The sequence below is a fragment of the Meles meles genome, chromosome 1, assembly GCF_922984935.1.
Source record: "Meles meles chromosome 1, mMelMel3.1 paternal haplotype, whole genome shotgun sequence".
Lineage (NCBI taxonomy): Eukaryota > Metazoa > Chordata > Mammalia > Carnivora > Mustelidae > Meles > Meles meles.
This window is the reverse complement of record NC_060066.1, coordinates 1,195,934-1,210,660: the sequence shown is the minus strand read 5'-3', so window position 1 is coordinate 1,210,660 and position 14,727 is coordinate 1,195,934. Positions and strand designations below refer to the sequence as shown.

The 14,727-nt window shown below is 65.8% G+C and overlaps 1 protein-coding gene across 6 annotated transcripts; it reads left to right on the top strand.

Moving 5' to 3' along the window:
* The first annotated feature begins 3,141 nt into the window (after nt 1–3,141).
* On the top strand, nt 3,142–13,586 carry RHPN1 (rhophilin Rho GTPase binding protein 1). Of its 6 annotated transcripts, none has more exons than XM_046027751.1 (15): nt 4,289–4,460; nt 7,106–7,221; nt 8,175–8,306; nt 8,647–8,722; nt 9,249–9,326; nt 9,810–9,934; nt 10,047–10,213; nt 10,354–10,547; nt 10,920–11,076; nt 11,155–11,271; nt 11,639–11,833; nt 12,275–12,351; nt 12,548–12,694; nt 12,833–12,994; nt 13,295–13,586. In XM_046027751.1, exons 1-15 carry the CDS (start codon nt 4,380–4,382, stop codon nt 13,454–13,456), a joined length of 1,986 nt encoding a protein of 661 aa, XP_045883707.1. In that variant the 5' UTR covers nt 4,289–4,379; the 3' UTR covers nt 13,457–13,586. The 6 variants fall into 6 exon arrangements, with proteins under 6 accessions (XP_045834543.1, XP_045883707.1, XP_045882870.1 ...); XM_046026914.1 differs by having other exon boundaries at nt 11,152–11,271; XM_045978587.1 differs by lacking the exon at nt 4,289–4,460 and adding an exon at nt 3,142–3,275 and having other exon boundaries at nt 10,920–11,271.
* The last annotated feature ends 1,141 nt before the right edge of the window (nt 13,587–14,727 follow it).

The window sequence follows — 14,727 nt, the reverse complement described above, 5'->3', positions numbered from 1 at the left end:
TCGTTTTATTTTATTGTTTTCAAATAGTTTACGTATTTGTGACAGAGAGAACCTGACAGGCGGACACAGCCTCCTGCGGGAGCAGCTCGCTGGCACCGGCCGGCCGTGGGGTCCTGGACTTTGCGGCCTGGGCTGGGCTCCAGGGCCCCCTGCTGCTGCCCTCACTCCTCCGCGGAGCCCCGCAGCTCACGCCGGTTCCGTCTCCTCCGTTTGCAGCACCCGGCGTGGGGCTCACTGTCCCGGCTGGGCACGGACGGACCCCTAACCTTTCCTCGCGTCGTCCCCCGTCACCTTCGACAGCTCTGGAGTCAGTTTGGGGGCTCCGTGGCGTGGGGCTCTCCTTTCTCCTTTGTTGCATGCGTTGCAGTTTCTTCTCTCTCTTCTTTGTCTTTTGACCTCTTTGTGTTTTGCTAGAAATATTAAATCTTGGGTGCCCGGGGGGCTCAATTGGTGAAGCGTCTGCTTTCGGCCCAGGTCATGGTCCCAGACTCCCGCGATCGAGTCCCACATCGGACTCCCTGCTCAAGCAGGGAGGCTGCTTCTCCCTCTGCCTCTGCCTCTCTCTCTGTCTCTCATGAATAAATGAATAAAATCTTTTTAAGGAACAGAAATATTAAATCTTGATATTATACAGTCTTCTCCTCTACAGTGTCTGGATTTTCTGTTTCAGTGTAAAACGTTTCTCCAGTCCTGAGGTCATTCAAATTATCACCTTTTTCTTCTCACGTTGTTGGCAGTTTGCTTGTTTACGCAGAAACCTTTAAGCTCCATCTAGGAGAGTGGATATTTTTACAGTAAGTAGGCATTTCCTCAAGGTGCGTGGTACAAGCAGGGGTCAAGTGTGGCTTTCAGTTGCTGAGTAAAACTGCGTGCGTCTTGCAGATCGTGTAGTTTCTTCTGAAGCTCTCTGCTAGGCGTCAGAGGGTCTTGTCACGCTTGTGACCGAAAATGTTCCCGATTCCTATCTTTCAGTCTCCAGTCGCGTGTGCGTGTTTTACGCAGTCAGTCTTTATACCGTGTCTTAATCTGCTCCGCCTCGATAACACAGTACCACAGGCTGGGCAGCCTAGAGCAACCGGAATTGATTTGCTCACTGTTCTGGAGGCTGAGTCCAAGATCAAGGTGCCCGTGCTTCAGTTTCCAGGGAGGGCCCTCTCCCTGGTTTGTAGACAGCTGCCTTCGCGTGGGCCTGCCTGCTGCGGGCCGTAGGCTCTGCTGTCCCTTCCTACAAGGACACGGATTCTGCCGTGAGGCCCAACCCCCCACCCTCCTTCCAAACACTGTCACACTGGGGCAGGGCCTCAATGTATGAAGAGGGGGGCACAGTTCCATCCCTAACGTAATTAGCTTGAAATGGCTACCTTACCAAGTTCTCTAGTCAGATCTGATCGTTCTTTTGGCTGATAGCCCTGGGATTTCAAATCACACAATCATGTCGCCTAAATATAAGGATAATTTTGTCTCCTTTCCCTCAGATTTTGTTTTCCTGCATCATTATTACTATTATTACCATTATTATCATAATTATTATTATATTATTTCCTTAACGAGAACTACAAAGCCACACGGAAGAACAGTGGCACCCAGACCCTGTTCCTGATTTGAACGTGGATGGTTTTAAGCTTTCCGTGTGTAATATACTCACTGTGTTTGACACACTGTCCACGAAAGTGGGCCAGCCCCTTCCCTTTCCGTTGTGCTTAGAATTTGTCACAGAATGGCGGCTGATTTGTCCCGACGTGCTGGGGGCCCGTGGAGATGCCCACGTGGCTTCGCCTCTGTAAGTCTGAGGTCACCTTGGCTGGCGGGTTCCTGACGTGGGCCTGCTCGGTCAGGCCGGTCACACATTCTCACGCCGTGGGACCTGATTTGCTGTTACTTATATTCCTGCTGTGTCGTGTTGGGACACTTTCAGCTTCCAGCATCCGAAGCCCGACTTTGGATGAGTGACTGGGATGGAGAGGAGCCAGGAACCAGAGGAGGCGCCGGGCCCGGGGCCTCTGCCACACTCAGCATGTCCATGCTTTCCCCCGAGTCCCCAGGTGACCACACCGTTCTCGGCACTGCGCCTGTAATGACAGCGTCCAGAGGTGGGGAGACACGGTCTCCTCCCACGGGGCTCTCCCACGTGTACCTGGAAGACTTCCCTCTTGACCAGCTGAGTCTTAGCCTCTGGGTGCAGATCAGTGACTGGCAGAAGGCCTGTGGGGACCTCCGTGGCTCATCGTGTCCTCCTGGCGTCTGGGCAGCGAGTCTGCGTGCTGTGCCCAGCCTCTGCCAGCAGCCCCTCCCTGTGGTGCCCGCTCCCTTCCGTTACACCCCAGGGGTGTACACCTCCTGGGGCTGAGCCTGGCCAACCTTCCCTGGGCAGGACAGGAGCCAGGGAACGGGTACCTTGCTCCCTGCTCCCCAGGCGGTCTGGGGACAAATAATAAACATGTCACTCCCTGTGGCTGAACAGCTGTGTCCCCAGCCCACACAGTCAGAGGCCGGGCCTCGTTGACTCGATCTCTGCGCTGATGGGCCCTCTCGAGGACTTGTCGATGTTGTTTTCCCGAACGCTCAGCATTTTTGCTACATGACTGACGCCAACTTTTAATCTTTATTCGGTTCCTCTTTGTACTTGGTGAATTTCTGTCACACACGCACACACATAGGTATAGGCAGTAAACCCACCTAAGTTTACAGAATTGCCTTCGGTTTATTCCATTTGTTTTATTTAATGTAATTTACTTTCCAGTGACATTGTAGGTAATGTGCAGTTTGTGTTTTAACTTTCTTTCCATTCAAACCTTGTTTTAGAACGATACCCTCACTTCCAAGTGGTTGTGTTTTCCTTTGAGTATTTTTTGTTGCCAATTTCTAAATCTTCGCTGTCTAAAACACGGGCTTTGGGATGGCTTCGTTACTGAAGGTGCCCGGGGTCACCAAGGACAGCCTTCTGCTAGAACTGCTTAGCGAAGAAGCAGCCTCCCCTCCCTCCGCCAGGGGCGACCCCTGTGACCCCTGGGGCTGGTGAGCTGTGATGAATCCCACGGTTCTGAACGACATGCTTCTGCTTCTGGAGGGCTGTTTCCTAATTTCGGGGTCACTGGTTGACTCAGCCTCAGGAGGATGAAGCATAAGCATGTCTCCCTTGCACTTGGCCTGTCCCCCTCCGCCTTCACCTCTCCCCTCCTCCTAACAATCCGGTGATAACTGCCCTGAGGTCCGGATGCCGGGAGGACGTCTGATTACATTATTAGGGCTAGAAAAGGAGTGCACAGCCGAGTCAGGTGAGTCTGTGATTACTTTTTATTTTCCCTGCAGTTGCCGGCTGTCTTGTTTTGCTGCTCTCCTGGGTCAGATGGCCAGGGCCGGCCAAGCGGCTTAGCTTACAGGTTTAGCTCCGCCACTGCAGGCCTTGGCTCGCGTGGCGGGGGGTGGGGGAGCGAGGCCGCGGGTCAGCACCGGGATGCGCGCGGGGGGGCAGCCAGCCCGCGGGCCGGCGCCCCAAGCACCGCGGCGGGCGGGGAGGACGGGAGACTGGGTCTTCAGCGAACCTGAGGAGCACCGGTCCGCCCGCTGCTTGTGCGTGTGTCTCTGCCCCACGAGAGATGTGCGTGGAGGGAGGCGAGCCCCGCAGGAAATCCGCGCGTGTTCCGGAGCCCGCGGACCCGGGGAAGCTCTGGAGGGACGCGCGTGGCGTCCGCTGCGGGCACAGCCCCGCAGGGAGCGGGGTTCTGGACGGTCTGACTCCGGCTCTGCGGGCCAGGCTGGTCCTGGAGGCCGAGTGGGCTCTGAACGTCGATTGTGGAGGCCGGTGCTGCGAGCGGAGGCCGGGCTCGGGCTCCGGAGCGAGCGCGGGCGGGGCAGCGGCAACCCCTTCGGACGCGCTCCCCGGGGGCCCGTCGCTGGGGGGCGGCACCCGTCCGTGGGGCCGGGCTCAGGGAGCCCAGCACGCAGGCGCGTGGAAGGTCAGGCGGGCGGTGTTTGGAAGTTGCTTTTCTCCTTTTTCCCTAACTTTTTTGCACGCTGAGCGGCGCCGAGGCGCATGCGCAGTCTGAGCCCCTCCCTGCCGCGCGGCGTCGAGCCGGGCGGTTGCTAGGGGCGACCGCATTCCCCGGGGACTCCACGGCCGCGTGGGCGGGGCCTGGCCGACCCGAGCCCGCCTCCCTCGCGCTCTGGTTGGCTGCGGCTGCTGTTCGTTGGGGCCGTCGCGGCCGCCGATTGGGCAAGGCAAGTTTCGCACGCTCGGCTCGGGGCCACGCCCCTTCAGCCGGCCCGCGCCCGCCGGCCGGGAGGAGAGAACGGCGGGGAACCCGGCGCGGCCCCGGGGAGACGGGGAACCTGCGCCGGCCTCGGCTTCCAGGCGGGCTCGGCCCGAGCGGCGGGCGGCGATGATCCCCGAAGAGAGGCCGGACGGCCCGGGCGCCGGCGAGGAGAGCGCGCGGCTGCAGGAGGCCGGCGGCGTTCGCAAGGTGGGCGCGTCCGCGGGGCGGGGGTCTCCGGGAGGCGGGGTCCGGGACCCCCAGTGTCTGCTTGCGGGGTCGGCGGCGGCGGCTCCTCGGGTCTGAGCGCGCGGCGAGAGTTGCGGTAGCCGCGCTCCGCCGCTCTCCCCGGAGGCCTCCCTCCGGGGAAACTGAGGCGCGGTGCAGAGCCCGCGCCGCGATGCGCGCCTGTGCTGGTCTCTCTGGCGGGTGTGGGGCTCGTCCTGTGCCGCCCGGAGCGGGTGGGAGCGCAGGTACAGCTCGGCCTTCGCCGCCGCTCCGCGGGGCTGGGGGGCGCTCCGGGCCCCGCTCTGGGGCAGGTGTTGGGCTCTGGTGTGTGACGTCCCGTGGCCTCCGTGCTAGTTCCTGGAACCCCCATCCCTCCTTTCCTGGCTTTTCCCTCCCTCTCTGCGGGGCGGCTCCCCTTTGCCCTGGGCACTTGGCTCTGTATTTGATGAAACTTTCCATGGCGGCCGGCAGGCAGCCCGAGCCTCCCGGGAGCAGGAAATGGCCGCAGGACTTCACAGCTGGACAGTTCGTCCTTTTCTCACTCCCCACGCACTTCTCCCCCTCTGCGGTCCCTAACCCTGGGGCCCTGACTGGGACTGTGGACCATTTCCAGGAGTACTGGGGAAGCTCTGCAAAGTGGGTGGGAGGTGGAGACCGGGGGAGCCTGTGCTGGGAAGGAGGGCGCCGCCCCTCTCTGCAGCCTGGAGCTTAGGCATTCCTTGGGGGGTCACCAAGAGGCCATCACTGTGTTCATACCAGGCCCGTGAGGGGTGCTACAGGGCTCAGAGTAGCTTCTGGCTCGGAGGCTGCAGGTCTCCCCACTTCCAGCACGTCTCTGCGGGAGCACTGGACACCGGAGACCAGACGAACAGTGGGGTGATGATAGCCCTCCTGAGCTGATGGGCTCTGCCCGGCACATGGACCACCACTGTCCGGGCAGACGGTCATGGCTGCTGGCCCAGAGCCTGCTGGAGCTTTGCAGTCGGACTTTCGGAAAGGGAGGGATGTGGCTTCGTTAGTGGCCTGCTTCTCCCTCCCCAGGTTCTCAGTCCTCCTGGAGGGGACGCTGCCTAAGGAGGTCTTCCTTGATTGATCACTCTTGAGAACGCTGGAGCGTGGGGGAGATGTTGAGTCATAATCCAAGCAGGCCATCTGCCAGGAGCCTCCAAGGTGGGAGGGTGGGAGGCGTTCTTTAGGGGGCCCTCCTTGAGAGCAAATATAGCCCCCAAAGGGTGTGAAATTGCCCTGTGCCTAACAGTGGGGGGCACGCCAAGGGGGGACACATTTCCTGCAATACGTGGCAGATGGTGGACGCTGTAGGAGGCTGGTCTCAGCACTGCATAGAGACACTTCCTTGTCCCTGTGTCAGGACGGGGTCCCGGGAGCTACTGGCCTCACCCCCACTGTGCTCAAGGGCCGTGTGACCATCTTTGGGGACATTGCCCAGAGAAGGTGCATTCTGAAAAGTTCTTCCTGGCTCCAGGGCTGGTGACTGTCCCACACAGTAGATCCCTAAATGGCCAGGAGGAGGCATGGTCGCGTAGGGCCCCCGAGAGCTGCTCCAGCTCCCTGGCCTGGCTCCTGCGGGGACCCTCACCTTCCCTGGCTGGATCCTCCAGGCACCCGTCTGCAGCGTCTCTGTGCCTCGGGACCCCTACATCTCTGCTGGCAGCTGCTGCATGGCTTTCCTGCCCCGGGGCCCCGAGACACCGGCAGCTGGCAAGACTGCCCCATACAATGAGGAATCATGGCCGAGGTGGGCAGTGGGCAGTCAGGAGGCCTGACCCGCTGCCTGGGAGCTGAGCGGCCCTGGGCCTGTGCTTTGAGCATTTGCCCAAAGGGACCCCACCAGTGAACAGCCGTCTGGGATGGAGCCCATCCCAGGCTCAAGGTGCGCCAAGCACCCCAGAGAACAAGCGGGCCGGGAAGCTTCCAGCGCCCTGTAAGGCGGCCTCCTTGCCCTTAGCGCCTTGGCAAGATCTGGGCTGGGTCGTCCCCGCATGGCCACACCTGAGCTCATGCCAGAGTCACGCGGGAAGAGTGAATCGTGGTGGTTAGGGAACGAAATTCAGAAGTGCAGGAGGACGCCCGGCTAGCTAAGCGTCTGACTCTACATTTCAGCTCAGGTCATGGTCTCAGGGTTGTGAGATCGAGCCCCGGTCACGCTCCACACTCAGCAGGGCGTCTGCTCAGGTTTTTCCCTCTCCCCTGCCCCTTCCCTGCTCCGTGCGCGCCTGCAAGCACTCTCCCACTCTCTCCCGCTCTCTCAAGTTAACTCATGTTTTTAAAAAGATTTTAAAAAGCACGTGCACAATCCAGGGAGCTGCAGAGGGAGAGAGAGAAGCAGGTTCTCCGCGGAGCCCAAAGCGGAGTTTGAGCCCAGACCCCTGGGATCACGACCTGAGCTGAAGGCAGACGCTGCCCCGACTGAGCCACCCAGGTGTCCCTAAGTCTTTTTAAAGAAAGTACAGAAGGCTCTGTGGTGAGCAGACGGCTGCGTCCTGCCAGGGGCTTCCAGAGTCCCATCGCGCTGCTGCTGGCCCCACAGAATAGGGGCCACAGCCACGGTCCCTATACCTGCTATGCTCTTCCTGGCCTGGCGCCGGTCACCCTCAGCCTCTCCACAGGGCTCCGACCCGCTGGCCCAGAGCCCGCGTGGGCGCCCACAGAGCCACAGGGCCCGGGTCCGCCAGCAGATCACCAAGGAGCTGCGGATGCGGACAGGCGCCGAGAACCTGTACAGGTGCGTGCCGCCGGCCACCCCCGTCGCTCAGGAGGAGGTGCCGCCCCCGGGCCCTCAGCCAGCCGGGCCTGTGCTGGGTGATGAGCACAAGGCAGCAACCCAGCTAGGTGCCTGCCCTTGTGGTCTGGTTTGTGGACACAGGAGTGGGTGATGATGGCTGGGCTCCTGGCCCCCCCTGGCAGGAGTCAGCGCAGGGGCGGGCTGGGGCGGGTGTGTGGTGTGGGAGCCTCTGACTTGTATGCGGTGGCCCACAGGCCCCGTTCCGGCTGAGATCTGACAGGTGTCCCAGGTTGGGGACCCGGGAAAGTGTCCTGGGGGCTCCAGGGGCGCGTCCCCATGAGAAAGGCGGCTGCACGTCAGCTCAGACCTTCACCCATGACTCCTTGAGCCCGCTCGGTGGCTGAGGGCCCGGGAAGATGGTCCGACCTGTCGGAGCCCCAGCCGCCGTGTGCAGAGCCAGCCGACAGGTTCTGGGCCGGGGTCTGCTGGGCCCCAAGGGCTTCTCCGTTTCCGTAGCCGCCCTGTGTCCCTGTCCAGCCCAACCCTGCTCTCAGCCGGGCCTTCCTGGGGACCCATCGGCCCTTCTGTCAGGTGCCCAGATGTAGCACAGAGAGGGCCTGACCCCCCGCCTTTCCAGGAAAGCCGATTTTGTGTCGCTGTGGAGGGCGAGCCACAGCCTGCGTCCAGGGAGAGCAGCGGGGGGAGGCCAGAGCCCATGGCCTGGAAGGTCTGGGTCCGAGGGATGTGCCCTGGGCCAGAGGCGCTGTCTGTACGCGTGGACAGAAATCAACACCAGCTGTAGGGGCTCCGGAGAGGGAGGTCATAGGCTGGGCCCAGGACCCCCCAACGGGGCTGGGCCTGCGAGCGCAGCACGCGGGGGGCTCTGAGGCCCGGTGGGGCCGCATGCCATCCACCCGCAGAGCTGCGGCTCAGCTCACCTTGGCCTCCCCCAGAGCCACCAGCAACGCCTGGGTCAGGGAGACGGTGGCCCTGGAGCTGAGCTACGTCAACTGCAGCCTGCAGCTGCTGAAGGAGGAGCTGGACGAGCTCAGCGGCGGCCGCGCGGAGGCTGACCGGCTGGGAGGGTGCGCGTGCGGGACACTGCCGGCCCGGGGGGGTGCGTGCGTGCATGTGTGTGCGAGGACACGGCCGGCCCGGGGGGGGGGTGCGTGCGTGCGTGTGTGTGCGGGACAAGGCCGGCCCGGGGGGGTGCGTGTGTGCGTGCACAAGCATCCGGAAGCACGGGGTCCAGGTCAGAGGCTGAGTGGGAGCAGGTGTGGGGGCACCAGAGTAGCGTCCGTGTGCCGTAGGGTGTGTGTCAGACGCGGGTCAGAGTCGGAGGGGAGGGGTTCCGTGTGGCTGGGGACGTAGGGAGTGGCCGCTGGGGACAGCCTCAGAGTCTGGGCTCCATGGCTCTGGTTCCAGTGAAGGCATCACTGTCCCTATGATCCCCCTGGGGCTGAAGGAGACTAAGGAGCTGGACTGGTCCACACCTCTGAAGGTGAGCACTGACCTATGACCCGGGGCTCGCACCTGCCTTGGGGTGTGCAGGGATCACGGAGGCTTCCCGGTCCGGGGTGTCCTTGAACAGATGGGGAGAGAGGCAGAGGGAGGCGGAGCCTGCCCGGGCTGAGCTTGGGGTCGGGCGGGCTTCGGAGAAGAGCCCCTACCAGTCATCCTGCTGGAAGGTGGAGATGGCGACGGGGTTCCCTGACCCCCCTCTGAGCGCCCCCCCGGCTGGGCCTCCAGTGACAGAGCCTCTGCTGCAGAAGCTCGTCGGGGCCGTGAGCCTGGGGGCGGCGAGCTTGGGCTGGCGGGCCTCTCGCCTGTCCGGCCGTCGAGAGCACCTGCTGTACAGGGCCTGGCGAGGGACTCTGCGTCCCCGAACCCCGTGTCTGTGGGGCAGGGACCCCCCACACCAGTCCTTAGCCCTTCTCCAGGGGCCCAGGGCTTCCCTCCACTCCCCGTCCTTGCCTGCGTGGGGCTGGGTGGCCAGAGAAGGCCGGCACCTGCCCCTCCCCAACCAGGAGCTGATCTCTGCGCACTTTGGAGAGGACAGCGCCTCCTATGAGGCCGAAATCAGGGAGCTGGAGGACCTGCGGCAGGTGGGTGGGCTCTTCCCGCCCCCCCCCCCCCCGACCCCGCCCCGCCCCATCCCGCCGCCCTCCACCTGGGAGACTAGCCACTCCCAGGTCGCAAATGAAGGAAAACGGGGTGCAGTCAGGGACAGAGGAGCATAGGCGTCCAGAGGGCCGGAGTCCCCGCCCGGGGCAGCTCTGGGGAAGGCACGCAGATGGCTCGTACATGCAGGGGATGGTCTGTTCTCACCACCTTCTGCTGGGCCTTTGGGAGCGGCTGCTCTGTGCCCGTCCCCTCCCAGGGACCTTGCCTGGGCCTCTCCTGGGCTTTTCACAGTCTCCCCGCCCAGAACAGGGCCCACAGCAGCCCCAGAGAGGTCCTACGGCCCCATCCCCCCCAGACCCTGGAGCGCTCCTGCGGGGCTGGGACGTCCAAGGGGGCTCCCGGGGCGGGGAGTCCGTGCCGTGGCCTGGCCTGGGTGCCGGGGCCCAGCTGGGACCTACCTGCAGGCCGCCCGGACACCCAGCCAGAGCGAGGCGGGCCTGGGGCCCCTCATGGCCTACTACAATCAGCTCTGCTTCCTGGACGCACGCTTCGTCGCCCCTCCCGGGACGCTCGGGCTGCACTTCCACTGGTAGGGCCGGGCCGGGCGGGTGTCCGTGGTCCCCATCGACAGCTCCCCCCAGCCCTGGCCGCGACTCCCGGTGCTTGCCGTAGGAACTCCACCCAGCCTCACCCCCCCACAGGTATGACTCATTGACGGGGGTCCCGGCCCAGCAGCGGGCCCTGGCCTTCGAGAAGGCCAGCGTGCTTTTCAACATCGGGGCCCTGCACACCCAGATTGGGGCTCGCCAGGACCGCTCCTGCCCCAAGGGCACCCAGTGCGCCATCGAGGCCTTTCAGAGGGCTGCCGGTGAGAGCGGGCTGCAGTCAGGGTGCCTCTGGGGCATGCGGGGGCAGGGCCAGTGGGATGGCCCTGCTGCACGGGACCCCACCCCGCCTGGGGGTGTGGCCAGGCCATCCTGCCCGCCTGCTGTGAGCGCACCTCCGCAGGGGCCTTCAGTCTCCTGAGGGAGAACTTTTCCCGAGCACCCAGCCCTGACATGAGCCCGGCCTCGCTCTCCATGCTGGAGCGACTCATGACGGCCCAGGCCCAAGAGTGCATCTTTGAGGGTCTCCTGCTCCCGTCCCCTGAAGCCCCCCAGGATTGCTTGGCTCAGCTACGCCTGGCTCAGGAGGCTGCCCAGGTGAGGACAGCGAGCCCTTGTCCTGCGGGAGGCCTGGCCAAGCCATGGTGGCTGGGCGAGCGGGAGGGCCTGGATCGGGGGTCCGTGCAGGGAGGGGTGGCGTGCCACGCCGTGGCTGTGTGTCCGGCTGGTTCCCAAAGCCGGCTGTTGTCAGGGCCCGAGGGTCCTGAGTCCCTGCCCCTGGGGCAGCACGTGTCAGAGCAGCCGCTGGGGCCCAGAGCCCTGAGCTGGACCGGGGTGGGGCATGGGGTGGGGCCTGGGGTCGGGGCAGGTGGAGGCCAGGCCCCAGGATGGGGAGGGGCGGGGCAGAGGCTGCGGGACTCGTCCTGGAGCCCCAGAGGACACCCCAGCCTCCCACCACGTGCGCCCCAGGTGGCGGCCGAGTACAGACAGGTGCACCAGACCATGACGCAGCCCCCTGTGCGGGACTACGTGCCCCTCGCCTGGACCACCCTCGCCCGCGTCAAGGCAGAGTACTTCCGCGCCCTGGCCCACTACCACGCAGCCGTGGCGCTCTGCGACAATCCCCGTGAGTGCCCCGCCTGCCCGTCTTTGCCCCTTCGAGGCCCCATCTGGCGGGGCTCAAGGCCCTCTCTCACCCTAGCAGCGGCCGAGGCGGACATCCCAGTGCGGCAGCAGGCCTTCTGTGGGCCCCCGGCCACATCGGAGCCGGAGCCGTGGGGCGCTGGGCTGCCCCAGGAGCCAGAGGAGCGCAGGAAGCTGGGTGAGGCGGCCTTGTGGGGGGGCGCCCACCGAGGAGCCCGAGTGCCCCATCCCTCCTGAGTCACCTCTCCCAGGCACACCTCGTGTCCCAGCCCGTCTCCTGCAGGCCCCCTGCTCGCCTCTTGCCTGTCCCCTGCTCGGGGCGACTCCCAGAGCAGGCCGGAGGGAGGCAGGGGGTCTGGGCGTGCGGGCGCTTGCAGGAGGCCGCTCCTCCATAGCCTCCCACAAGGGCAGCACACCCCCAGGATGGACCCAGAAGCCCTCGCCTGTCCCCGGCTTGCTGCGTCCGGGGCGGGGGGGAGCGCGGGGGTCTGGTCCCCGGGGCTGGGCGGGGGCCCGAGACGCGAGGTCTGCCCTGTCCCACGCAGGCAAGGCCCACCTGAAGCGCAGCATCCTGGGCCAGGAGGAGGCCCTGCGGCTGCACGCGGTGGGCCGCGCCCTGCGCACGGTCGACCTGCTGCAGGCCGTGCTGGCCCAGGCGCTGAGGCGCTCCCTGGCCAAGTACTCGGAGCTCGACCGCGAGGACGACTTCCTGGAGACCGCTGAGGCTCCTGACATCCAGCGTGAGCCGCCCGGCCCCTTGGGACAGGGGTGTCCAGCCTGCGGGCGCCCGTGGGCTGAGGCCCGCAGAGCCGTGTGGCCGGCCCTTGGGAGGAGCCGGGGGGGCGCACTCCCTTGCTGTCTGGGTCTCCCTTGCTCTCCTGGGTCTCGCCACCCCCAGGGCAGGAATCAACTGTGGTCTGAAGGCAGGTGTTCACAGGCCAGCCGCCCAGCATCTCGGGCTTTGCAGGGCTTTGCAGGAGCAGGCGTGGCAGGAGTACGGGAACCCCCAGGACCCCCCGGGGTGGGGGTGGAGGGAACAGCCAGGCCCAGAGGGCGGCAGAATGCATGGAGCAGGCTGGTCCTCAGGCCACGCGCTCTGCTGGGGCTGACCCAGGTCGCAGCTGCACCCGGGGCTGAGGGTCCACGAGCCTTGGGCTTCGTCCTGTCCTTTGTCCTTTCAGCTAAAACACAGCAGAAGCCAGAGATCAGGGCGCCCAGCTTCTCCAGGGTGAAGGTGACCGATATCTTTCAGCGGCTGGTGAGCACCCTGTGCCCAGCCCCCCCCCCACTGCACCCCAGCACGGGCGGGCTGAGGACCCCAGACGGGCCATGATGGCAGCCCGGCCCTGCCCAGTCCCTTCGCCGCACCCGCTCTCAGACCCAAGACGTAGAGGTTGGGTGGGCGGTGTTGGGGCGGCCCCGCCGGGCCACTGACCGCCTCGCTCCACCCCCAGGGGCCCCTGTCTGTGTTTTCAGCCAGGAACTGCTGGCGGCTGGTGGGGCCCGTCCACGTGACCCGCGGGGAGGCTGGCTTCGGCCTCACACTGCGCGGAGACGCGCCTGTCCTCATCGCGGCTGTCATCCCTGGGGGCCCCGCGGCGGTAAGGCCCCTGTCCCACCCCCCGGGGCCAAGGTCCTGGGCCGAGCACAGGCTGCTGGCGTGAAGGGGGCAGAAGGGACCGTGGGCAGAGGTGCTGGGTGCCCATGGGGGACTCCCGGACCGCCCCATCTCCCCGCAGGCAGCGGGCCTGCATGAGGGCGACTACATCGTGTCCCTGAACGGGCAGCCGTGCAAGTGGCGGAGGCACGCGGAGGTGGTGGCGCAGCTGCGGGGCGCGGGCGACGAGGGCGTGAGCCTGCAGGTGGCCTCGCTGCTGCCCAGGGCGGAGCCCCCCAGCACGGTGAGCCCCCGCGGCCCCAGAAGCCCGGAGGGCACAGGGAAGCGGAGGCTGCGCGCGCACGAGACTCCCGCCCCGGGGCGGCTTCTGGGCAGCAGCCCCCTACCCTCCGCGGGCCTCGTACCCACACTTGAGCTGCAAGCGCTGTCCCGTGGCCTTCACCCCGCACCGCGTGGCGCCCGTCCTCCCGGGACCCCCGGCTCGCCCCTGACGGCCCAGCCACCCCCTCCCCGGTCCCTCCCTGGCGGGCCACGGGCAGGACGGGCCAGGGGTGCTCACTGGGACTCATTCCTGTCCCCACAGCAGGGGCACCACCGGCCGGCCCTGGGGGCGCTTCTGAGGAGCCAGAAGGAGTGTGGGTGGGGGGCGCCCACTCCCGCACGGGCCGCCCCCAGGCTCTTCCTTGGCTGGAGCCGCAAGGCCAGGAGGGGCAAGGCCAGAGGGAGGCTGTCCCCACAGCCCTGAGTGGCGTGCCACGCTCCCCCTCCGGGTGCCCCGCGCCCCACACCCCGGTGTGCCTTCCTCCAGCCTGAGGGAACTTCAGGCCCGTTTGCCGCGCCCCCTCCGTGCTGCCATTAAAGACCGTGTCACGTGAGGCGTGTGTGAGCCGGTGCCGCGGGCGGGTGCTGTACCCACACGGGACGTGTCGCAGCTGCTCTGGGCAGGGGTCCCCGATGCCAGGACGCTGCCTTGGGGCTACCTGGTCCTCATTGGGCCCCAAATGCCCATGGGGGAGGGCAGCCCCCCACCCAAAGGGACAAGGGCGATTAATAGGTCGGCAGGGGGCCCCTGCAACACGGATCCTGGCACCGGGACCCCACACTGCCCCGCCCCGGCCCCTGGCCACACACCCCCCCAGGGCTAGGTCGGCCGCACCCCACACGGGTCCTGTGACCCCCTCCACGTGCCCTTCCACTGGCTCAGCCCACCCGGCACCCCTAATGCTGACCCTACCGCCCCACCTGCACTACCAGTCCTCAGCCTGCCCGGCCCCACGGCAGCTGTCCAGGCCTCCTCCGAGCTTTCCGCCCGGCCTGCCCACCCCCGCACCCCCCTCAGCCCGCCCAGCTCAGCCCATCCTGGCGGAGCCCTGGGGTCTGCAGAGCCCTGGGGGCACGGGCATGGGCAGGGGAGAAGCCCCATGGCGCGGTGGGGGCCGGCCTGGCCGGGAGCCTGCGTGGCCACCAGGGGGCGGCCGCTGCCCGCTCGAGCCGCCGCTGGAGGCAGCGTTTGGGGAGCGACGGTGGCCTTGGGGGAGAGCGGGGGAGCTCCCCTGCGGGCGGGACCCGGTCTCTTCTTGTCCCTGTCCCCTCTGTGGGAGCAGCACCGTCCTGGTCCCCGCCGCCTTCCCCTCCCCCTCCATCCCGCCGTGGCACTCCAGGGAGGGCAGCTTTCTGGAGGGCTCCCCTCCTGCCCCAGCCCGGGCTGAGCATGGCCAGGTGCGTCCCGTCCGGCCATCTGCTCCTCCCGAGAGAACGACCCTCTCAGCAGAACCGGCCAGGGTCACCTCAGCACTTAGTAATTCAATTAATAAAACTGTGCGTCGAGGAGGCCATTACCCGCTAATCAGGGACGACGGGGCTGGCAGGTCTCGTCCAGGAGGGTCCTGCGGCTCCCCTCCCTCCGGCGGCCGGTCTGGACCCAAGAGGGGCACACGGGCCGGGGGACCGGCTGGTGGGGGGTCCTCAGCAGGGATGGCCCAGCTCCCCACCACAGACAGACAGACAGCCCACGGT

Excerpts from the sequence above, each read along its gene's own strand:
- RHPN1 (XM_046025391.1), top strand. The coding sequence starts at position 4,380 with ATGATCCCCGAAGAGAGGCCGGACGGCCCGGGCGCCGGCGAGGAGAGC. Across the intron at positions 9,327-9,809 it reads AGCTGGAGGACCTGCGGCAG|GCCGCCCGGACACCCAGCCA; the intron begins GTGGGTGGGCTC and ends ACCTACCTGCAG. Across the intron at positions 12,695-12,832 it reads TCCCTGGGGGCCCCGCGGCG|GCAGCGGGCCTGCATGAGGG; the intron begins GTAAGGCCCCTG and ends ATCTCCCCGCAG.